We start from the raw sequence: 17,413 nt of genomic DNA, 5'->3' as shown, positions 1-17,413 counted from the left end.
AAATCCAGTTGAGATTCAACACATCAATGGATAACTTATATATTGCACATGTGCCATTACATGCATGGGTAAGCATCTCCTCTATTATATGATCTGATTAATTTTAAGCAAGTTTTCCAATATTTTGTGCAGTCTCCCTATTCTAATTTTTACACTTTATTTAAAAGTAAAATAGCTGACAAGTGATTGCTACAAAAGCACAAGCACATGGAAGAGCTGTAGAAGGTATAGGGCATATTTATACATATTTTCTTTTTATGGAGTGATACATTTGATACAGTATTCCCTGTTCACCCTATTGAAAGAGATTTGGGTGCACAGTGAATGCAAGATTGGGCTCTTGCAGAATACTATTTATTAATGTTTAATTGTATTTGGTTACAGCTTCATTTGGTACACTGGTATTCAAAATACAGTAATTACGCTGAAGCTTTGAGAAACTATGATGGTGTGGCTATTTTGGGTATTTTTCTGCAAGTAAGTAGAAAGAGCTCATTCTTTCTTTGTAATATTGCATACATTTGTTCTTTGCAGGAGAAAGGTTCCTGCTCTGCTTTTCAGTATTGTATCACATTAGAGGACATGTTCAGAATGGTGGATTATGTTCTGATGTGAATAGAGGGACTGAGGAAGACGTCCTAACCACAGGGTGTACTCCTCCTGCTCGGGGGGTGCAGTGTCAATAGCGGGTGGCTGTCCAATAGCAATCAGGGGTGCACTGTATTATTCACTGACTGATTTCTATATCCGGGATCTCTCCAAAAGATTCCGCTTTAATCTTCCCATGAGAAAAACATGCCAAAAAACAGCATGTATCACTTGTACCAGTAAAAATCTGTAGTGATTTTTCTTTCACATTATGATTTCTGTGTCTGTTATGAGAATGAGGAATGAGAGCACCGGCTATTAGCAGATATAATAGGAGCCGGTAGTGAGTGAGCTTCTCCACACATCTCTGCAAATATACCCTGAGCCTTTTTAGTATATTAGAGTAAATTAGGTAAATTTTAATATTTACCAGTCAAATTATGTGGTGGTCTTGTGAGAAGAGACCGATTTCTCAAGTTTTCTCTGATGCCAAACTTCAGTGGGTGTTTGGTTTACATGGGACTCACAATGAGGCCCAAGAGAATAAGAACAAATTTGCGTTACTGGTGACATGAACCATGTTTTAAGACATTCTTTCAGTGATGAGAAGTTACATTACTTTTAGATTGTGCTACCCAGGGCCTTCCCATAAACTGTAATCCTATTCTGAAATATAGAGAGTCCTATTATAGTATTTCTTTGCTCTTCTCTTCTTTTCTTTACGTGAGATCAGATCCTTTGCAGAGATATCAGCTTTCTGCTCGTATTTTCCCTGGATCCTCAGCTTGGCCTATAGTTGTATTTTTAATAAAGTCAGGCTTCTGCATAAGGGCTAAAGCATGCATTTGGTAGGAGAATTACCATCAAATGGTACATATGCATGCTAAAGAAACTATACATTTTCTATTTGTTATAAGTCCAAAATTGTGTGAACTGTGAAACTAATTTGCTACTAATCCTCAGAAATTCTTCTTTTGCATCAAGTTTATATTCAATACTGGGAGCCCACCATGCTCTCACTTAAGTCAGTGGTAGTCGTACTAGTCACTTAAACTGGAGCATGATTGAGCCTGGTATGTTGTTTTAGCAAATACTACTATAATGAAAAATGAAGCAATTACTTGATTCTTATATTATTCAGGGTGTTTTCCCCCCTATCAGGTGCAACATTTTGTTATTGTTCCATACAAGATGAGAATGTTGCTAATTAAATGTTTTGAGAATGTTGCTAATTAAACTGACAGATGGGATGGGTCAAGTTCAGTTTTTCATGTAGTCGTGACCTATAAAGATGAAGGGGGAAAAAGCAGCTGGCATATCTACTTTTCAACTCTTGCTTCCTGCATTACAGGTAGGAAAAACTCCCAAACCAGAGATGAAGAGAATTCTTGAAGAAATAAATGGTATTAAAACAAAGGTAACAGAACAGTTTTTATTATATTAGGTTAACTGAGTAGCTGCAGTAGGGAAAATTAGAAAGCCAGATTCACTAGTCTGCTCTGGCTGCTTTGCACTGTTCTAGCAACACATAGCAGCCAGCGCATTCTGGTGGCTATGGCCCGGAATATCTTTTTTTCTTTAAGGAGAAATGTAATTCCTCCTCTCATTTCTCTAAGGTCCCACATTGACTTCAGTGGGCTTTGGATCAGTTGCCAGGCAGCTCTTGTTGATAATTAGCACAACTATCATTGCAAACTCTATCCTAAACTGCTTTTTAAATTAATTAATGATCTAAGGGCCTTGTCCCATACTTGTCCCATTATATAGGCAGAACTCCCACAGAAGGGAGCTCAGTTTGCATACGAATTATAGTATCAGGCCTACGTTTAACACCGGAAATAAATGCAACCACTGGGTGTTTCCTAAAAATATTAGTCTGTGACCAACATTGGTGGGGTTCATTCTAATTCTACTAAAATAAAATTCACTCTTCAGAATACATCTGACATTGATTATGTCGCTCACCTTTTTAAGCGTTTGCTTCTGCAAGGTGCTGAGTACTGTGTATCCAATCCAGCAAATCACTTAAGCCTGTGCTTAACTTTAAGCACATAAGTAGTGCCATTGATTTGCAGGGTCAAGTCCTGAACCTCTCCACCAGCTCCCCACTCTCCATCACCTCAGCTTTAAACTTCTTTGCCTTATCTTCAGTCCCTAAATAACTCCACCTCTCCCTGCTTAACCAACCGCGAATCATTTATTACTCTGTCCCTTGCCCTCTTTGCTCTGCCCATAATGCCAGAGCCACCATTTCTCTCTTTTTTTCTTAATGCCTTTTTTCATGCCATCATCTACATGTGGAACAGCCTCACCACTGTAATCAAAGGTTCCTGAATAAGTGAAGAGATCAAACACTGTCAGATACTATGTTAAAAAGACAACAGTGATACCAGCCCCATTACATGGCAACTGAGCCTGTCAGATTTTACACCATGTTTTAGTAACAATGGAAACCTAGCTGTTCAGTTTTGGATAGTGGAATCCACTTATGATGCATATATATCACAGAAATCCAAAACTGGGCTGTAGCTATTCTGAAAAAGAAACAGTTCAAGAAAAGCAGAGAAAGATAAGAGCATGAGCTAAGGAATTAAAATAAATGCACAGCATCTTGAATTTTATTTGTTATACTTTTTTTTCTTGGCAAAGTATAAATCTGAACAAGGCTACATATTTATGTATTTATAGGAAGGGTTAGTGAAAATATATCCTGGACATAAATATTTCATGCACAGTCACAATTGTTAGGTAACAGTACATTATGGTGACAAGAGTTTTAAGAAGTTCCTATACTTAATTACATCAGTGGACACTTTGATAAAGTGCATCTTATTTTATTTCTTTGGGAAATCTCAGCCTTGGACTAGTGGTCATTTCTAGAAAAGTAAGTTACAGGGCAAATGTTTGAAAGGAGGAGGTCAGCCTCTTACATGATATTGGACATTTCATTAATTCTTCCGTGGAAACTTGACTCTCTCTTTTTAAGCAAGCTCAGACTCTCCATTAGTGTTATTAAAGAGATTTCTGTTTTATTTATTTGAAGGGAAAAGAGGCTCCTTTTTCAAACTTTGATCCATCAATTCTTTTTCCTAAATCTTGGGACTATTGGACATACCATGGCTCCTTGACTGAACCTCCTTGTGATGAGTGTGTTACCTGGATTCTTTTGAGGGAACCCATTATTGTCAGCCCAGACCAGGTAAACTTCAGCTGGACATTAACCTCCCTATTGTCGTGGTTCTCTCACAGTTTTGGCTTATTTATTTATATGCCATATCCCAGCCCTACTCTTTCAATAAGAAAAACTCCCCTTGGAGTTAATGGGAAATTGTATGAGTAAAGACTGGGTTAAAATAGAGTAAAAACTGAACTTCAGGATTGGGCCCTTCTGTTAGTAACCTCCTCAGCTGACTTTAGTAGAAGCACCATTGGGACCCCTAAAAGAGCTGCACAGGGCTCCAGGCTGCTAGAGGTATGTCTACACTGCAGCGGGGAGTGAGTCTCCCAGGCCTGATAGATAGACTGTGCTAATGGGGCTCAGGCTAGCATGCTAGCAATAGCTGTGCAGATGCTGTGGCACTGGAGGAGCCTCAGGCTTGGACCCAGGGGTTAGGGTGGGTAGCTCAAGCCTCCGCCAGTGCCACACAGCTATGAGTCTACCTATTCAGGCTGGGAGGCACTGGATAGGTAGACATAGCTGCAATGTAGACATACCCTATGAGCCTATCCACCCACCCCAGTTCCTTGTCTGTCTCTCCACATTTGGAAAATTGTTGGTTCCAGCTCCTAAATTCCTAGACCATGTTGCTGGGAAGGGTCAGGTCAGAGGCCACAGAGCTTCACAAATCAGTGAGATTGTAATAGACTGGGGGAGAATAGGAGGGGTCACAAGGAAGCAGGAGGTGATCAGAGAGTGTTTGTGTGGGTTTTGTGGCTACCAATGTGGAGGGGACTGATTGTAATCAGGACTATTGTAGATTGAAACAGGAACAGTTTTTCTCATACATCAGCCAAAGAGGAGTGGCAGCTTTCCCTCTGCTTTCCTCTTTGTCTACTGTCCCCTTTACTCAAACTCCGGATTGTAGATGATGGAGCTGGATGTGGCTCACACATGTTATTTGCCATAGAGCCTTGCAAAACCGAAGCCTGCACTGTCCAAACACCAAGCAAATTAAATTTTAAGCCACTAACCTAGATACTTATGTGGCGTGATAAATCAGCAGAACATTTGGTGCATGTAGAAAAAGCTATAGTTATATTTGCTTAAACTATTTCAATTCCAAAGAGGTTTTTCAATTTATAACTTTCTGAAACTTTCATTTTTCAGGCAAAAAATGTCCCAGGTCTGGTGTCTGTTCAAGTTGATTTTTTTTGTTTTTCTTTTGCTCAAACTTTCAAAAGGCAAAAAACGACTTCAGACATTTTTGAATGAAAAGAGAGTGAAAGAGTACACTTTTTTTCATGGAGTGTAGTGATCGAGGCAAATAATAAATAGTCAACTATCTCATTCATTACACATTACATGTGCTCATCTAATTAAAAACTGTTTGTAATGCAACCTCAGTTTTGGCATTTCCAAATTTCTGAGGGATTCATTTTGCAGCCACAATGTTCTTTCAATATAGTCTTATTTAATATTTCAAAAGGTTCCTTCCTAAAATCCATAGGAATCACATTTTAACAGGTGAAATAATATTTTTTTTAACAAATGGTACCTATTTAAAATAACTTGCCCCACATTCTAAGTGGCAGCATGTAACAAATTAATGCAAATTTTGTAATTCTTTTAAATACATTTCTGGAAATGTTCATGGCCAAATTTGAATAAACAAAAGCAACAACTTCAGAGAACCTTCATTTCTCCAATCTGAAGGCCTCATGTTAAACATAACAGTCTCATAGCAGAAATAAATATTTTTTGTAAATTTCCACACACCCCGGTATACTCATAAAGGTGCTTAAATGATTGAAATTGGATGAAAATGACCAATGACCTCTTTGGTGATCTCAGATGTAAAGGTCAGTTTTCTAATCTAGGATTCAGAGTAGCAGCCGTGTTAGTCTGTATCCACAAAAAGAAATGGAGGACTTGTGGCATCTTAGAGACTAACAAATTTATTTGAGCATAAGCTTTCGTGAGCTACAGCTTACTTCATCGGATGCATTTAGTGGAAAATACAGTGGGGAGATTTATATACACAGAGAACATGAGTATAACATGTGTATAATGTTCTCTGTGTATATAAATCTCCCCACTGTATTTTCTACTAAATGCATCCTATGAGGTGAGCTGTAGCTCACGAAAGCTTATTCTCAAATAAATTTGTTAGTCTCTAAGGTGCCACAAGTCCTCCTTTTCTTTTTAACGTAGGATTGTTCCTGTGCTCAGCAGTCCACAATGAACGAGTCCCGAAGTTCAAGAGTCAATGGGAACATGAAAATTCTTTGAGTCAGACAGTGAGTGAGTGACATGTTACACATGCACGTAATAGATACATGTAGACATATGTTCTTATCCTAGGATCTCAAGGTGTTTTATGACTACAGTACACATAAGCCAGTGCAGGCATCTCTGACACTCCATATGGATCCTAGCAGGCATCAGTGTATCACACAGCACTTTATTTCCAAATTATTATGTCCTGATACATTTGTGGCTGCTTAGTTTAAAAAAAAACTGAATGAGTGGAGTACAGTGAAATCACCAGAACTCAGATCTGACTTGAACCTTAAGAGGAAAGCTAACACAAGCACCTATATGACTGCGTTTTACATAGCTCATTCAAATACAGAGCCAGTCTGGAGGTCACTTCCTTATTTTTCCTTGTTTGTACCAAAATATGAAGGTATTAGATATTTGGAAGCTTCTCCTTGTATGCAAAATGCAAATTGGCTCTGGTCAGTTTTCCTGGCACAACAACAGATCTGGTTAGAGCCTTATTACTGACTCAGCTGTTTACATCACAGAGGATCATGTACGGGTTTGTATGAAACTCCAGTGTAGGTATAGCTATTAGTGAACAGCTCTGTGTTGCATCAACAATAAAAATGTCAGCTTCCTCTCCTCCCCTACTTTAATGGGTTGATCTTAGTGTGAAATTCTTTTAGAATGCAACAGCTATGTGCCGAATCATTGATCCAACTTCATTTGATGTGTTTCTGATCTATATTCAGACTGCTCTTCTTTCTAAATACGGCTAGTAACAAGTTTGGGTAATTAATTGTTCTCCAGGCAGCCATCAGGACCTGTGTGTAATCTGCAGGGAAGCACCTTGATCTGCTCATCAGAAGATATTGATCATTTCTACAAAGTGGATAATTAGTACCTGTAGATGGTGCTTTGTCATTCTGCTTTACAGACAGAATTATTATTAGTAATATTTTTATTGCAATAATGCCAAAGAGCCACAGGCAAGGACAAGGGCCCCTCTGTGCTTGGCACTGTATAAACACAGAACAAATCAACAGTTCCTGCCCCAAAGAGTTGCAGTCTAAGGCCATGTCTACACTGCGGGCACTATAGCAGCGCAACTGTGGCCCAGTACTGATGCTGGCAATAACCCCAAAGTGGAAACACAGCCTAAAGTGATGGGAGGGTTTTTTTCTATCACTGTAGGAACTCCACCTCCCCAACCAGCAGTAGCTAGGTCAATGCATTGCGTTGACACCTGGCATTAAGTCAGCACCCCTGAGCACTGTAGCTATGTCTGCCTACATTTTAAATATAGACCAGGTTTAAGTAATCTTCACCTGAGAGAGGTTCACAGGCTCAGGCCTTAAAGATCTCTAATCCTCGAAGTGTGCTAACATTGCAGGCTTGCTGGCAATAATTGTTTTAAGTCCTAATCCCTTTGCCACAGAGACCAAGATGGTGTTCCTGTATGGCTGAGATACTGAGGGCAAATTTTCCAGTGTGTAATATGAGCACCTGGAAAGATGTGTTCATCCCATATGTGTTAAGCCATGCAAACAGGTAGATATGTACATCGTTACCCAATCCACATGCTATTACTATTTTATTTCTATAACATCCTTGGCATGCCTGGCACTTTTCAGCAAATGTATATACTAACCCTCCTAGGTGCACCCCAGTGTGGGGGTATGGGTCCAGCAGGAGTGGGTTGCATGGAAATAGGTATCGCTGGGTGCAAAAACAGGGAAGAACATTATCAAGTCTTGAGAAGTACCTGGAAAATGTTGCTTGTGGCATCACACAAAGAGAAGATAACCCTGGATTTTTAATGTTTTCACCAAAAAAGAAACAAACTGAAGGCCCAGCTTCTAATCCATCTAAAGCATTGCAGGGGGCAGCATCTTGCTATCTTAATATTGCTGACACTAGTATTGAGTCTTCCTACTGTTCCACAGCAGAATACAGTCTTGTGCCTCAGCTCACTACTGAAGCAAAGGATTTGTTGGAAAATCCAGCCCTAAGGCCTTCTCACAAAGGACCAAATCCTGACTCCTCCCCCACAACCCTGGAGGACTCTATTCCTACGACCAAATGGTGCAGTTCTTGTGCTGAAAGGGAGGGGATAGGATTTGGGGCCCCTGCATAGGTGGTGCACACCCCTTGCATGTCACAGAACTCTGCAAACCAGTGCTCCCTGCACCCCATCACATTGAGCCTGGGGGCAAGACTGAGCTGGAGAAAGCAGGGGTGGAACCAGTGGATCTCTGACTATGTGGATCTATCTATTGTAAATATTTATGTAGTGCCACTGTAGTATCTAGGCAATGGGTCCCCTGGCTATTCTAATCCTCCGAGGGTAGCATGCTGGCCATGAGGGTTACTGCAGCCAATGCAGCTCTATGGCCTTCGGGGAAAAATTTCTTCAAACTGGCAGTTCCAGTTTATAGCCCAGTCACTCTGATGATGTTCTGGTTAAAGCACTGGGCTCAAAGGTCAGAATTCTCAAGTCTGATTTCAAACTGAGCTTTTCATTTTGGTGCAATTACTCACTGTGTATTTTCCTTTCATACTGCACTGGCCAGATTTCTCATGGAACGGAAAACACATGCCTCTGTTCTGCAAAATAGGATTCTTCTTCGAGTGATTGCTCATGTCAATTCCAAGTAGGTGTGTGCGTGCCATGTGCACGATTGTTGGAAGGTTTTCCCCCTAGCGGTACCCTGGAATGGTGCCTTAATGGTGGTGTATATAGGTCCCTGCCGACCCGCTGCCTCTTCGGTTCCTTCTTACCGCCAGCGACGGTCATTGGAGCAGCTTCTCTCTCTCTTGTGTTTAGCATGTGATCCCCTGGTGGACTGTTCTCCATTGTTTTCCGTAAATAGTTCAAAAAATAATTTGTAGTTAGTATTAGTAGTTAGTTATCAGTTGGGGGTCCCCCCCATCTTGATTCCCCCCTGAGGAGTGGGGCATCCATTGGTCTCAGGGTTTCAAGCTGTGCAGGTCCTGCCTGAAGCCTGTGCTTAAGGGAGACCCACACGACTCCTGCCTGAAGTGCCCTGGAGAGGCACACCAGTCAGACAAATGTAAAATCTGCAGCAGTTTCAAGCCCAGAACAAAAAAGGAACGGAACTTTTGGCTAAAACTCCTCCCGATAGAGTCAGTCCTTCACCCCCAGCCGACCCAGGTGGAGTCCGACCCCAAGCCCAATGCTTCGGTGCGCAGCACGCCAGCCTTGGTGCAGGAAGCTTCGGTGCTGAGAAAAGACTTGGCTAAGGACTCTCAGCACTGCCATTCCCCGGTGCTGAAGATTGCCCCTAGTGCAAGCACCAAACACCTCCCATTCGCCAGTGCCTCACAAGAAAAAGAGAGCAGATAGGGGGTGCTCCCCCACTAAAGTAGTGGAGTGGGCAGGCACCAATGGGGAGCATTCCACGTCGGGACACCTGGCCTCGGCCCCACCTATACCGGCACTGTTGACTCCGGCCTCTCTGGGAAGTCCATCAAGTCCGGTCCTGGTGGACTCCCCAGTGCAGGAGGATGACATAGACCTCCCATCCATGCTGCACACATTTGAAGCAGCCAGGGACCTGATCATGATGACAGCGCAGTCCCCCCCATCCAGCATCAGCTCACACACCGGTGCCAGTTCTACAAAGAGGCACTGTGGCCTCCCGGGGCAAGCTTATGATGATGCAGTGCCAATCACCATCACCATGGCACCGTTCCCTGGCACCATCTCAGTCCACTCTGCCCTGGTCACTGGGATCAGACTACTCTTTGGAGTCAGAGGTGGACTCCTATGCCTCTAGGTGAAGCCAGTACTGTTCTCACCACCGCTCGAGGCCCAATGAAGGGCAACCCTTGCTCATGATGTCCTGGCCTCCACAGTGGCAGGGGCTGGCCCAGTGACCCTTTTGGACACCTTGGGCCCACTGCCAAGTCCAGGACATGGGCTTCAGATCCCTGTCAGTGGCTTCAGAGGTGCAGATCCCTCCCTCTGCCACCTCAGTGTCCCGGGAGCCTCCTCATGAACAAGAAACAGACGCCCAGGTCGGTGCCAACACCAGTGCAGGGCCCAGCACCAGCACTGGTACCAAGATTGGTGTGGTACCAGGAACCAGCACTGTCCCCAGCACCACCCAAGGGGTCACCATGCAGGGGGATTCCTGCAAGCCAGAGGGTCAAGAAGACCCAGTGTCCCTGTGGTCATCATCCTCATCCTTCCTGAATGAGGCTGTGGGTGGGTACCTCCACCATACTGCCTGCCATGGACACGAGGACGCATCAGGACGGGCTCAGGAGGGTAACCCAGAACCTGAATATGCAGGCGGAGGAGGTCTCGGAGGAGACTGATCCCATGATGGATATTCTGGCTCCTGAAGAGCCTTTGAGGGTGGCTCTGCCCCTCATTAAGACATCCAAAAGGTGTTGTGGCATACACCTGTCTCTATTCCCCACACAGCTAAAGGGGTAGAATGCAAATACTTTGTGCCATTTAAAGGGTATGAACACCTATATACTCACCCATAGCTGAACAGTTTGGTGATGGAGGCAGCCAACCACAAGGAATGGCAGGGACAGCCAGGGCCCACCCCCAAGTCCAAGGAAGCAAAAAAGCTGGATCTCTTTGGTCGGAAGGTATTCTCCACCAAGAGGGCTCCAGCTTCGCATATCAAACCAGCAGGCGGTTCTCAGCCATTATTGCTACAATTCCTGGAACACCTTCTCCAAGTTCCAGGAATTGCTTCCAGAGGACTCCCGCTCTGTGTTTGGGACAGTCCTGGAGGAGGGCAAGGTGGTCTCAGGAACCTCCCTACAGGTTGCCTTGGACTCAGCAGATTTGGCCACTCACAAGATGGCTACTGCTATAGCTGTGAGACGCAGCTCGTGGCTTCAGGTCTTGGGGCTCCCGCATGGGGTCCAGAATAGTATCCAGGACCTACCCTTTGACTCTTCGGGACTCTTTTCAGAGCAGACAGACTCAAGGCTCCATAGCCTTAAAGACTCGCGGGCAACCCTTAAATCCCTGGAGATTCACATGCTGGCCCCGCAAAGGAAGCTGTTCAAACCTCAGCCCATTTCATGCTTCTACTCTGCTCCTCCCAGGCAGGACTATAATAGGAAGTGGGGCAGGAGTAACAGGAGGCGCCCATCTCAGTACTCCTCAGGTCAGGGCCAGGGGGCAGCAAAACAGCGCTCAGCCTCAAAACCGAACTTTTGAAGGTACGCCCGAAGACGGAGCACCAGTTCAAACCCTGGATCCTTCCCCTCCTTTTGCAAATCATCTATCCAATTTCTACCATGCCTGGTCTCAAATAATCACAGACTGATGGGTCTTGAGCACAGTAGAATTGGGATGTTCTCTCCAGTTCTGTTCCCTCCTGTCTTCCGACCCACCATACCTGTTCCTCTTCAGGGACCCTTCTCATGAGCAACTTCTGGTGCAAGAGGTGCAAGTGCGCCTGCAACTCAGGGCAGTAGAGGAGGTTCCTCTGGAGTTCAGGGGTAGGGGGCTCTACTCCTGTTATTTCGTAATCCCCAAGGTCAAGGGTGGGCTAAGGCCTATTTTAGACCTGTGAAACCTCAACAGATTCATGAAGAAGTTGAAATTCCGCATGGTCTCCCTGGCTTCCATCGTTCCCTCTCTGCATCCAGGGGACTGGTACGTTGCCCTTGACTTGAAGGATGTGTACTTCCACGTGTCCATAATGTTGTCCCACAGATGGTTCCTACGATTCCTGGTCAACAGTACCCACTATCAGTTCATGGTCCTTCCCTTTGGCCTCTCGGTAGCCCGTCGGGTGTTCACCAAGTGCATGGCAGTTGTGGCAGCCTTCCTACAGAAGCAGCAGGTGCAGGTATTCCCATACCTGGATGGCTGGCTAATCAAGGGGCGCTCTCTGACCCAAGTGGAGGACGACGTGAGCCTGCTGCACACAACATTTCTCCAGCGTGGCCTCATCCTGAACATGGCGAAGTCAACCATAATTCTCACTCCAAGAAGGCACCAATGAATTTTATCCTTTGACTCCACTCAGGCCAGGGCCTTTCTTCCAGAATCTCGTTTCCTTGCCATGAGCGCCATCATAGAGGATCTCAAAAGGTTCCCTATGACGACCGCGAGAAATTGCCTAAAACTGCTAGGGCACATGATGGCTCCGTCCCCTTCAGGCGTGGCTAGCCCGAGTGTACAGGCCAAACCAAGACCACCTAGACAGACTGGTCACGATCACTCCTCAGGTCCTTGAGGCCCTCCGGTGGTGGCTCAATCCACAGACAGTCTGTGTGGGAATACCTTTTTCCAACCCTCAGCCCTCGCTCTCACTAGTCACAGATGCATTGGCAATGGGATAGGAAGCGCACCTAGGTGGACTCAGGACTCAAGGTCTATAGTCCCAGGCAGAAATTTCACTGCACATCAATGTGAGGGAGCTGCGTGCGGTGCGCCTCACTTGCCAGACATTTCAAACCCATCTCCGGGGCCGATGTACTGACAGACAGTACTGACAGACAATACCACTGCGATGTTCTATATAAACAAACAGGGTAGTGGAAGAAGCCTTCAGGCTGTGGGACTTCTTCATTGCCCATTTGATATATTTGGAGGCATTGTATCTTTCAGGCTCACAAAACGAACTGGCCGATCACCTCAACAGGTCTTTTCACAGCCACGAGTGGTCTCTCCTCCCGGACATGGCGATCAACATCTTCCAAAGGTTGGGATCTCCCCAGATAGACCTGTTTGTGACACAAAGCAACAGGAAGAGTCAGCAATTGTGCTCTTTCCTGAATCATGGCCTGGGCTTGCTCACAGATGGGCTCCTCTCATGGAAGGGGAGCCTGCTGTATGCATTCCTGCCTTTTCTGCTGGCACATAAGGTCCTCCTCAAGGTTCAATGGGAGAAAGCATCCTTGATCCTCATAGTACCAACGTGGCCCATCAGGACTGGTTCACCATGCTGTTAGACCTATTGGTGGACATGCCTGTAGCCATGACCATGGTTCTGGACTTGATCACACAGGACCACGGCCACCTTCAGCATCCCAACCTGGAGTCTCTCCACCTCACAGCATGGAAACTCCATGGCTGAACTCGTTAGAGCTCATGTGTTCGGTCCCGTTTAGGGAGGTCCTCCTTGGCAGTAGGAAACCCTCCACTCGTGCCACTTATCTGGCTAAGTGGAAGAGATTCTCTGTTTGGTCCCTACAAAAGGGCACTCCTCCATTACAGTCCTTGGTTCCCTTCATCCTAGACTATCAACTTCACCTGCAACAGCAAGGTCTGGCAGTGTCTTCAGTCAAGGTGCACCTGGCCACTATTTCATTTTTCCATCCGGGCTCAGCTGGGTGGTCAGTATTTGCTAACGCTATGGTTGGCCGCTTCCTCAAGGGGCTAGACAGGCTGTACCATCAGGTACGGCAGCCGATTCCCCCTTGGGATCTTAACCTGGTGCTCTCAAGGCTGATGGGCCCACCCTTCAAGCCCATAGCAATGTGCTCTCTACTTTACCTTTCTTGGAAGGTGGCATTTCTAGTGGCTATAACATTGTCCAGGAGGGTGTCTGAGCGCAAGATCCTGACGTCCGAGCCCCCTTACACTGTGTTTTATAAGGATAAGGTACAGTTGTGGCTGCACCCGGCGTTCCTCCAGAAGGTGGTTTCACAATTTCACACAAATCAGGACATCTTTCTTCCAGTGTTCAGCCCTAAGCTGCATGCTAATGGCAGGGAACGCATGCTCCATTCCCTGGATGTCAGACGGGCATTAGCTTTTTACGTTGAGCGGACAAAGCCATTTAGAAAGTCGACACAGCTCTTCATCGCCATTGCTGAGTGAATGAAAGGTCTTCCAGTTTCCCAAAGGATCTCTTCATGGATTACAACCTATATCAAGGTGTGCTACCACCTATGAAAGATACCAGCCCCAGCGTTAACAGCATACTCCACAATAGCACAAGCTTCATCTGCAGCATTCCTGGTGCAGGTCCCTATTCAGGACATCTGCAGGGCGTCGACGTGGTTGTCTATTCACACTTTTACATTGCACTATGCCATTACACCTCAGGCTAGAGACGATGCCACGTTTGGCAGAGTGGTCCTGCAGTCTGCAAATCTGTGAACTCCGACCCCTCCTCCAGGGGACTGCTTGGGAGTCACCTACTTGGAATCAACATGAGCAATCACTCGAAGAAGAAAAAACGGTTACCCAGCTTTCCTATCTGTTGTTCTTTGAGACATGTTGCTCATGTCCATTCCAAGACCGACCCGCCTTCCCTTCTGTCAGAATATCCAGCAAGAAGGAACTGAAGAGGCATCAGGTCATCAGGGACCTATATACATGGCCATGAAAGTGCCATTCTGGGAGCTCCACAGCTGATCCGATGGGTACCACTAGAGGAAAAAACCTTCCAACGACTGTGCATGTGGCGCGCACACACCTACTTGGAATGGACATGAGCAACACATCTTGAAGAACAACAGTTAGGAAAGGTAGGTAATCGGTTTTTACATTCCTTTACTAGAAGTTCTAGCAACAAAACCTTGCTAAACCACTCTTACTTCCTCTCCAGCCACATAAGCTGTTCTTACATTCTGATTGATCCTGGGGCTGGAAAAAAAGCCTTATGTTGTGAGGCTTAAGGAGCTGAAATTATTCAGCTTATTGAAGCTGTAAACATGGTGGACCAGTGATCTGAGATGGTACAGGGAGTCCTTTTTCTAGATGTCTGGCTGGTGTGCCTAGCTCACATGCCCAGGGTCATACTGAACACCACATTTGTGGCTGGGAAAGAATTTCCCCCCAGATCAGATTGGCAGGGACTTTGGGGAAGGGGGGGAAGAGTTTGCCTTCTTTTGAAGCACAGAATATGATTTTCCTGAAGGGATCATCTGTGCCTATCTCGCCTAATCAACTCCTTGCCATTGCAGCAGCACTGGTGACATCTTGATCTCTCCTGTTGTCTGCTGGTGGCACACAGTTTAGTCTCTAGAAGACTGAAATGCTTTAGTCTAATTAGAGTCTTTGGGTTTTTATAGTGGGATCTGGGTAAAATTTAATGGCCTGTGTGTACAGGAGGTGAGACAAGATGTTCTAGTGCTCTTCTGGCCTTAAACTCTATGAAACTGTGAATGCAATATACAGCGAGCCTTCAAGTTCATGATGGATTTGTTATTGTGTTTCAGATTCATAATACAGTTGATGCACTTTTCATTGCCCTTTGAAGATATAAGCTAACTATTCTGAAGACAAGGTGTCATCATGGCTCATGTTACCCTATATACTCTTTCCCTTGCCTTCTTGATCATGGAAAGTAATGTCACAGCAAAGAAATGTTATTGAAGTTCCACAGTGCAAGAGGCAGGCAAAGGCTGCTACCACTTGCACATGACAGAGCTCCCTAAGTTGAGGGTTTGTGGGGACAGGTCATGAGTAGGCCAGAGAAGAAGCCAGGCAGAGATGGAGAATCCACTGTTACACAGGTCTACTATGTAAGGATCCCCAAAGTCTATTCCAGCCATTAGGCTGCAGTAGACTCCATGCAGTGGCTCCTGTGACTTTGTAGGAAGATTCCTCTCCAACCCCCAATGCTTGACCCAGCCACAGTGGTTGGTCTAGACATTAGGCCCTGGATTTGCCCCAAGTGAATTCCATATTGACATTGTTATTTTACTTCTTTGCAGATGGCAAAGCTCCGTAGCCTTTCCATCAATGCTGAGACGGAACCTGCTCGCCCCCTGGTGGATAACTGGCGCCCTCCTCAGCCTCGGCATTTCAGGATGGTGAGAGCCTCGTTCCAATAAAATCTATGCTGAAACTGGGTGTCTTTGCATGAGGCAATGCCTGCATCCCAAAGCCTAGTTAGCTTTGTGCCCTCTATTGCTCTTCCTCTGGATGCAGCACTGCATTTCACAGTCCAAAACTCTGCATAATGAAATGTGATGGGTCCCCAACTCTAATTTTGAGATGTCAAAAATTACTCGAGGCAAATTCGAATCTTAACATGAAAATGTGGAATCTGTGTTTGGATCTCAATAACAACAGTGTTGGCTTTAATAGTAGCATTTATATGGCTATTTCTAAGGAAGAAAAATGGAATAGTTACTAATGGCTAGAAAAGGCATTTCTCCATTAACCTTATGGTCTTCAGCGCTTGCCTTTTTCCAGACCAAAGAGGTTTCCAATTAACAGAAACAGAGTCATTTGAATTTAAAATGGGTGACATGTGTCAAATTCTGCTGTCAATTGTACTAGCATAATCCAGTAGGGAATACCAGGTGTAACTGAGGGCAGAGTTTTCTCCTTTGTATTCATATAGAAATACGGAGAGTACAAAGACTCATTAAATTTCCATTGATAATTAAGCAAGTTAAGATTTTAATGAACTGAGAGACTAATATTGTACAATTTTATGTTGAAAGCTGAAATCAAGTTGTCAAATTCAGATTATTAAATGGGGGGGAGGAGAGAGTTCCTACTTTAATTATTGTAACAACGGACTTATTCTTGTTAGAATGTCAACATTCATTTTAATGTTAAAGCAACTGAAATGAAATGAATTTCAAGAAATCCCAGGATTTTCTTTAATTTCCTGCATTTGTAGGTCTTATCAGTGGATGAAAGTGAATAGATTCTGTAGAAAACCCTTTAGCATCCTAAGAGTTACTTAGTCCCCATTTTTTCTACTGTACCATTGTCCTTACATATCTGAAGGCCAAGTTCTGCCCTCGTATACCTATGCAATTGAGCCTGATGTCGGTGAGATTTGCGTGCCGGTATCTCTGTTGGACTTGTGGTAGCAAAAGCAATAAAAGAGTATTGTATGACTGCACTTGAAGTAATAGCATTTCTGCATTACGCGAACCAACACTAATGAAAGCTCTTTTGTAAGAAATGGTGTTTGGGGTTTTATTTCTGATTTTGGGTGACAGGAAAATGCAACAGACAAAAATACTTGTCAGTGTCCTCCTAATACATCTCTGTATACATTAGGGATGGATAAGATTGTAGTACCTAACCCTGGCTGTTTGTACTGCAAGGTACTGGCATGTTTTTTGTGTGTGTGTGACTCCAAGGAAATAGCATCTCTAAAATGAAAAGGAGTACTTGTGGCACCTTAGAGACTAACCAATTTATTTGAGCATAAGCTTTCGTGAGCTACAGCTCACTTCATCGGATGCATACTGTGGAAAGTACAGAAGACGTTTTTATACACACAAACCATGAAAAAATGGGTGATTATCACTACAAAAGGTTTTCTCTCCCCCCACCCCACTCTCCTGCTGGTAATAGCTTATGTAAAGTGATCACTCTCCTTACAATGTGTATGATAATCAAGGTGGGCCATTACCAGCACAAATCCAGGTTTTCTCCCCCCCGAACACCCTCCCCCCCAAAAAGACCACTCTCCTGTT

At 44.6% G+C, this 17,413-nt stretch overlaps 1 protein-coding gene across 1 annotated transcript in view; it reads left to right on the top strand.

Moving 5' to 3' along the window:
• The window catches only part of LOC102930911 (carbonic anhydrase 3), a 32,276-nt gene extending 15,283 nt beyond the window's left edge, over window positions 1-16,993 (top strand). Inside the window, exons 4-7 of the mRNA XM_037892342.2 lie at window positions 385-477; window positions 1,940-2,005; window positions 3,632-3,787; window positions 15,683-16,993. Of these exons, the coding sequence (XP_037748270.1) occupies window positions 385-477; window positions 1,940-2,005; window positions 3,632-3,787; window positions 15,683-15,802 (435 nt within the window). The 3' untranslated portion in view covers window positions 15,803-16,993. The remainder of the gene's footprint in view (window positions 1-384; window positions 478-1,939; window positions 2,006-3,631; window positions 3,788-15,682) is intronic.
• Window positions 16,994-17,413: the final 420 nt, after the last annotated feature.

The sequence above is a fragment of the Chelonia mydas genome, chromosome 2, assembly GCF_015237465.2.
Source record: "Chelonia mydas isolate rCheMyd1 chromosome 2, rCheMyd1.pri.v2, whole genome shotgun sequence".
Taxonomy (NCBI): Eukaryota; Metazoa; Chordata; order Testudines; family Cheloniidae; genus Chelonia; species Chelonia mydas.
The sequence above is the reverse complement of the archived record's forward strand: the minus strand, read 5'-3'. Positions and strand labels throughout refer to the sequence as shown.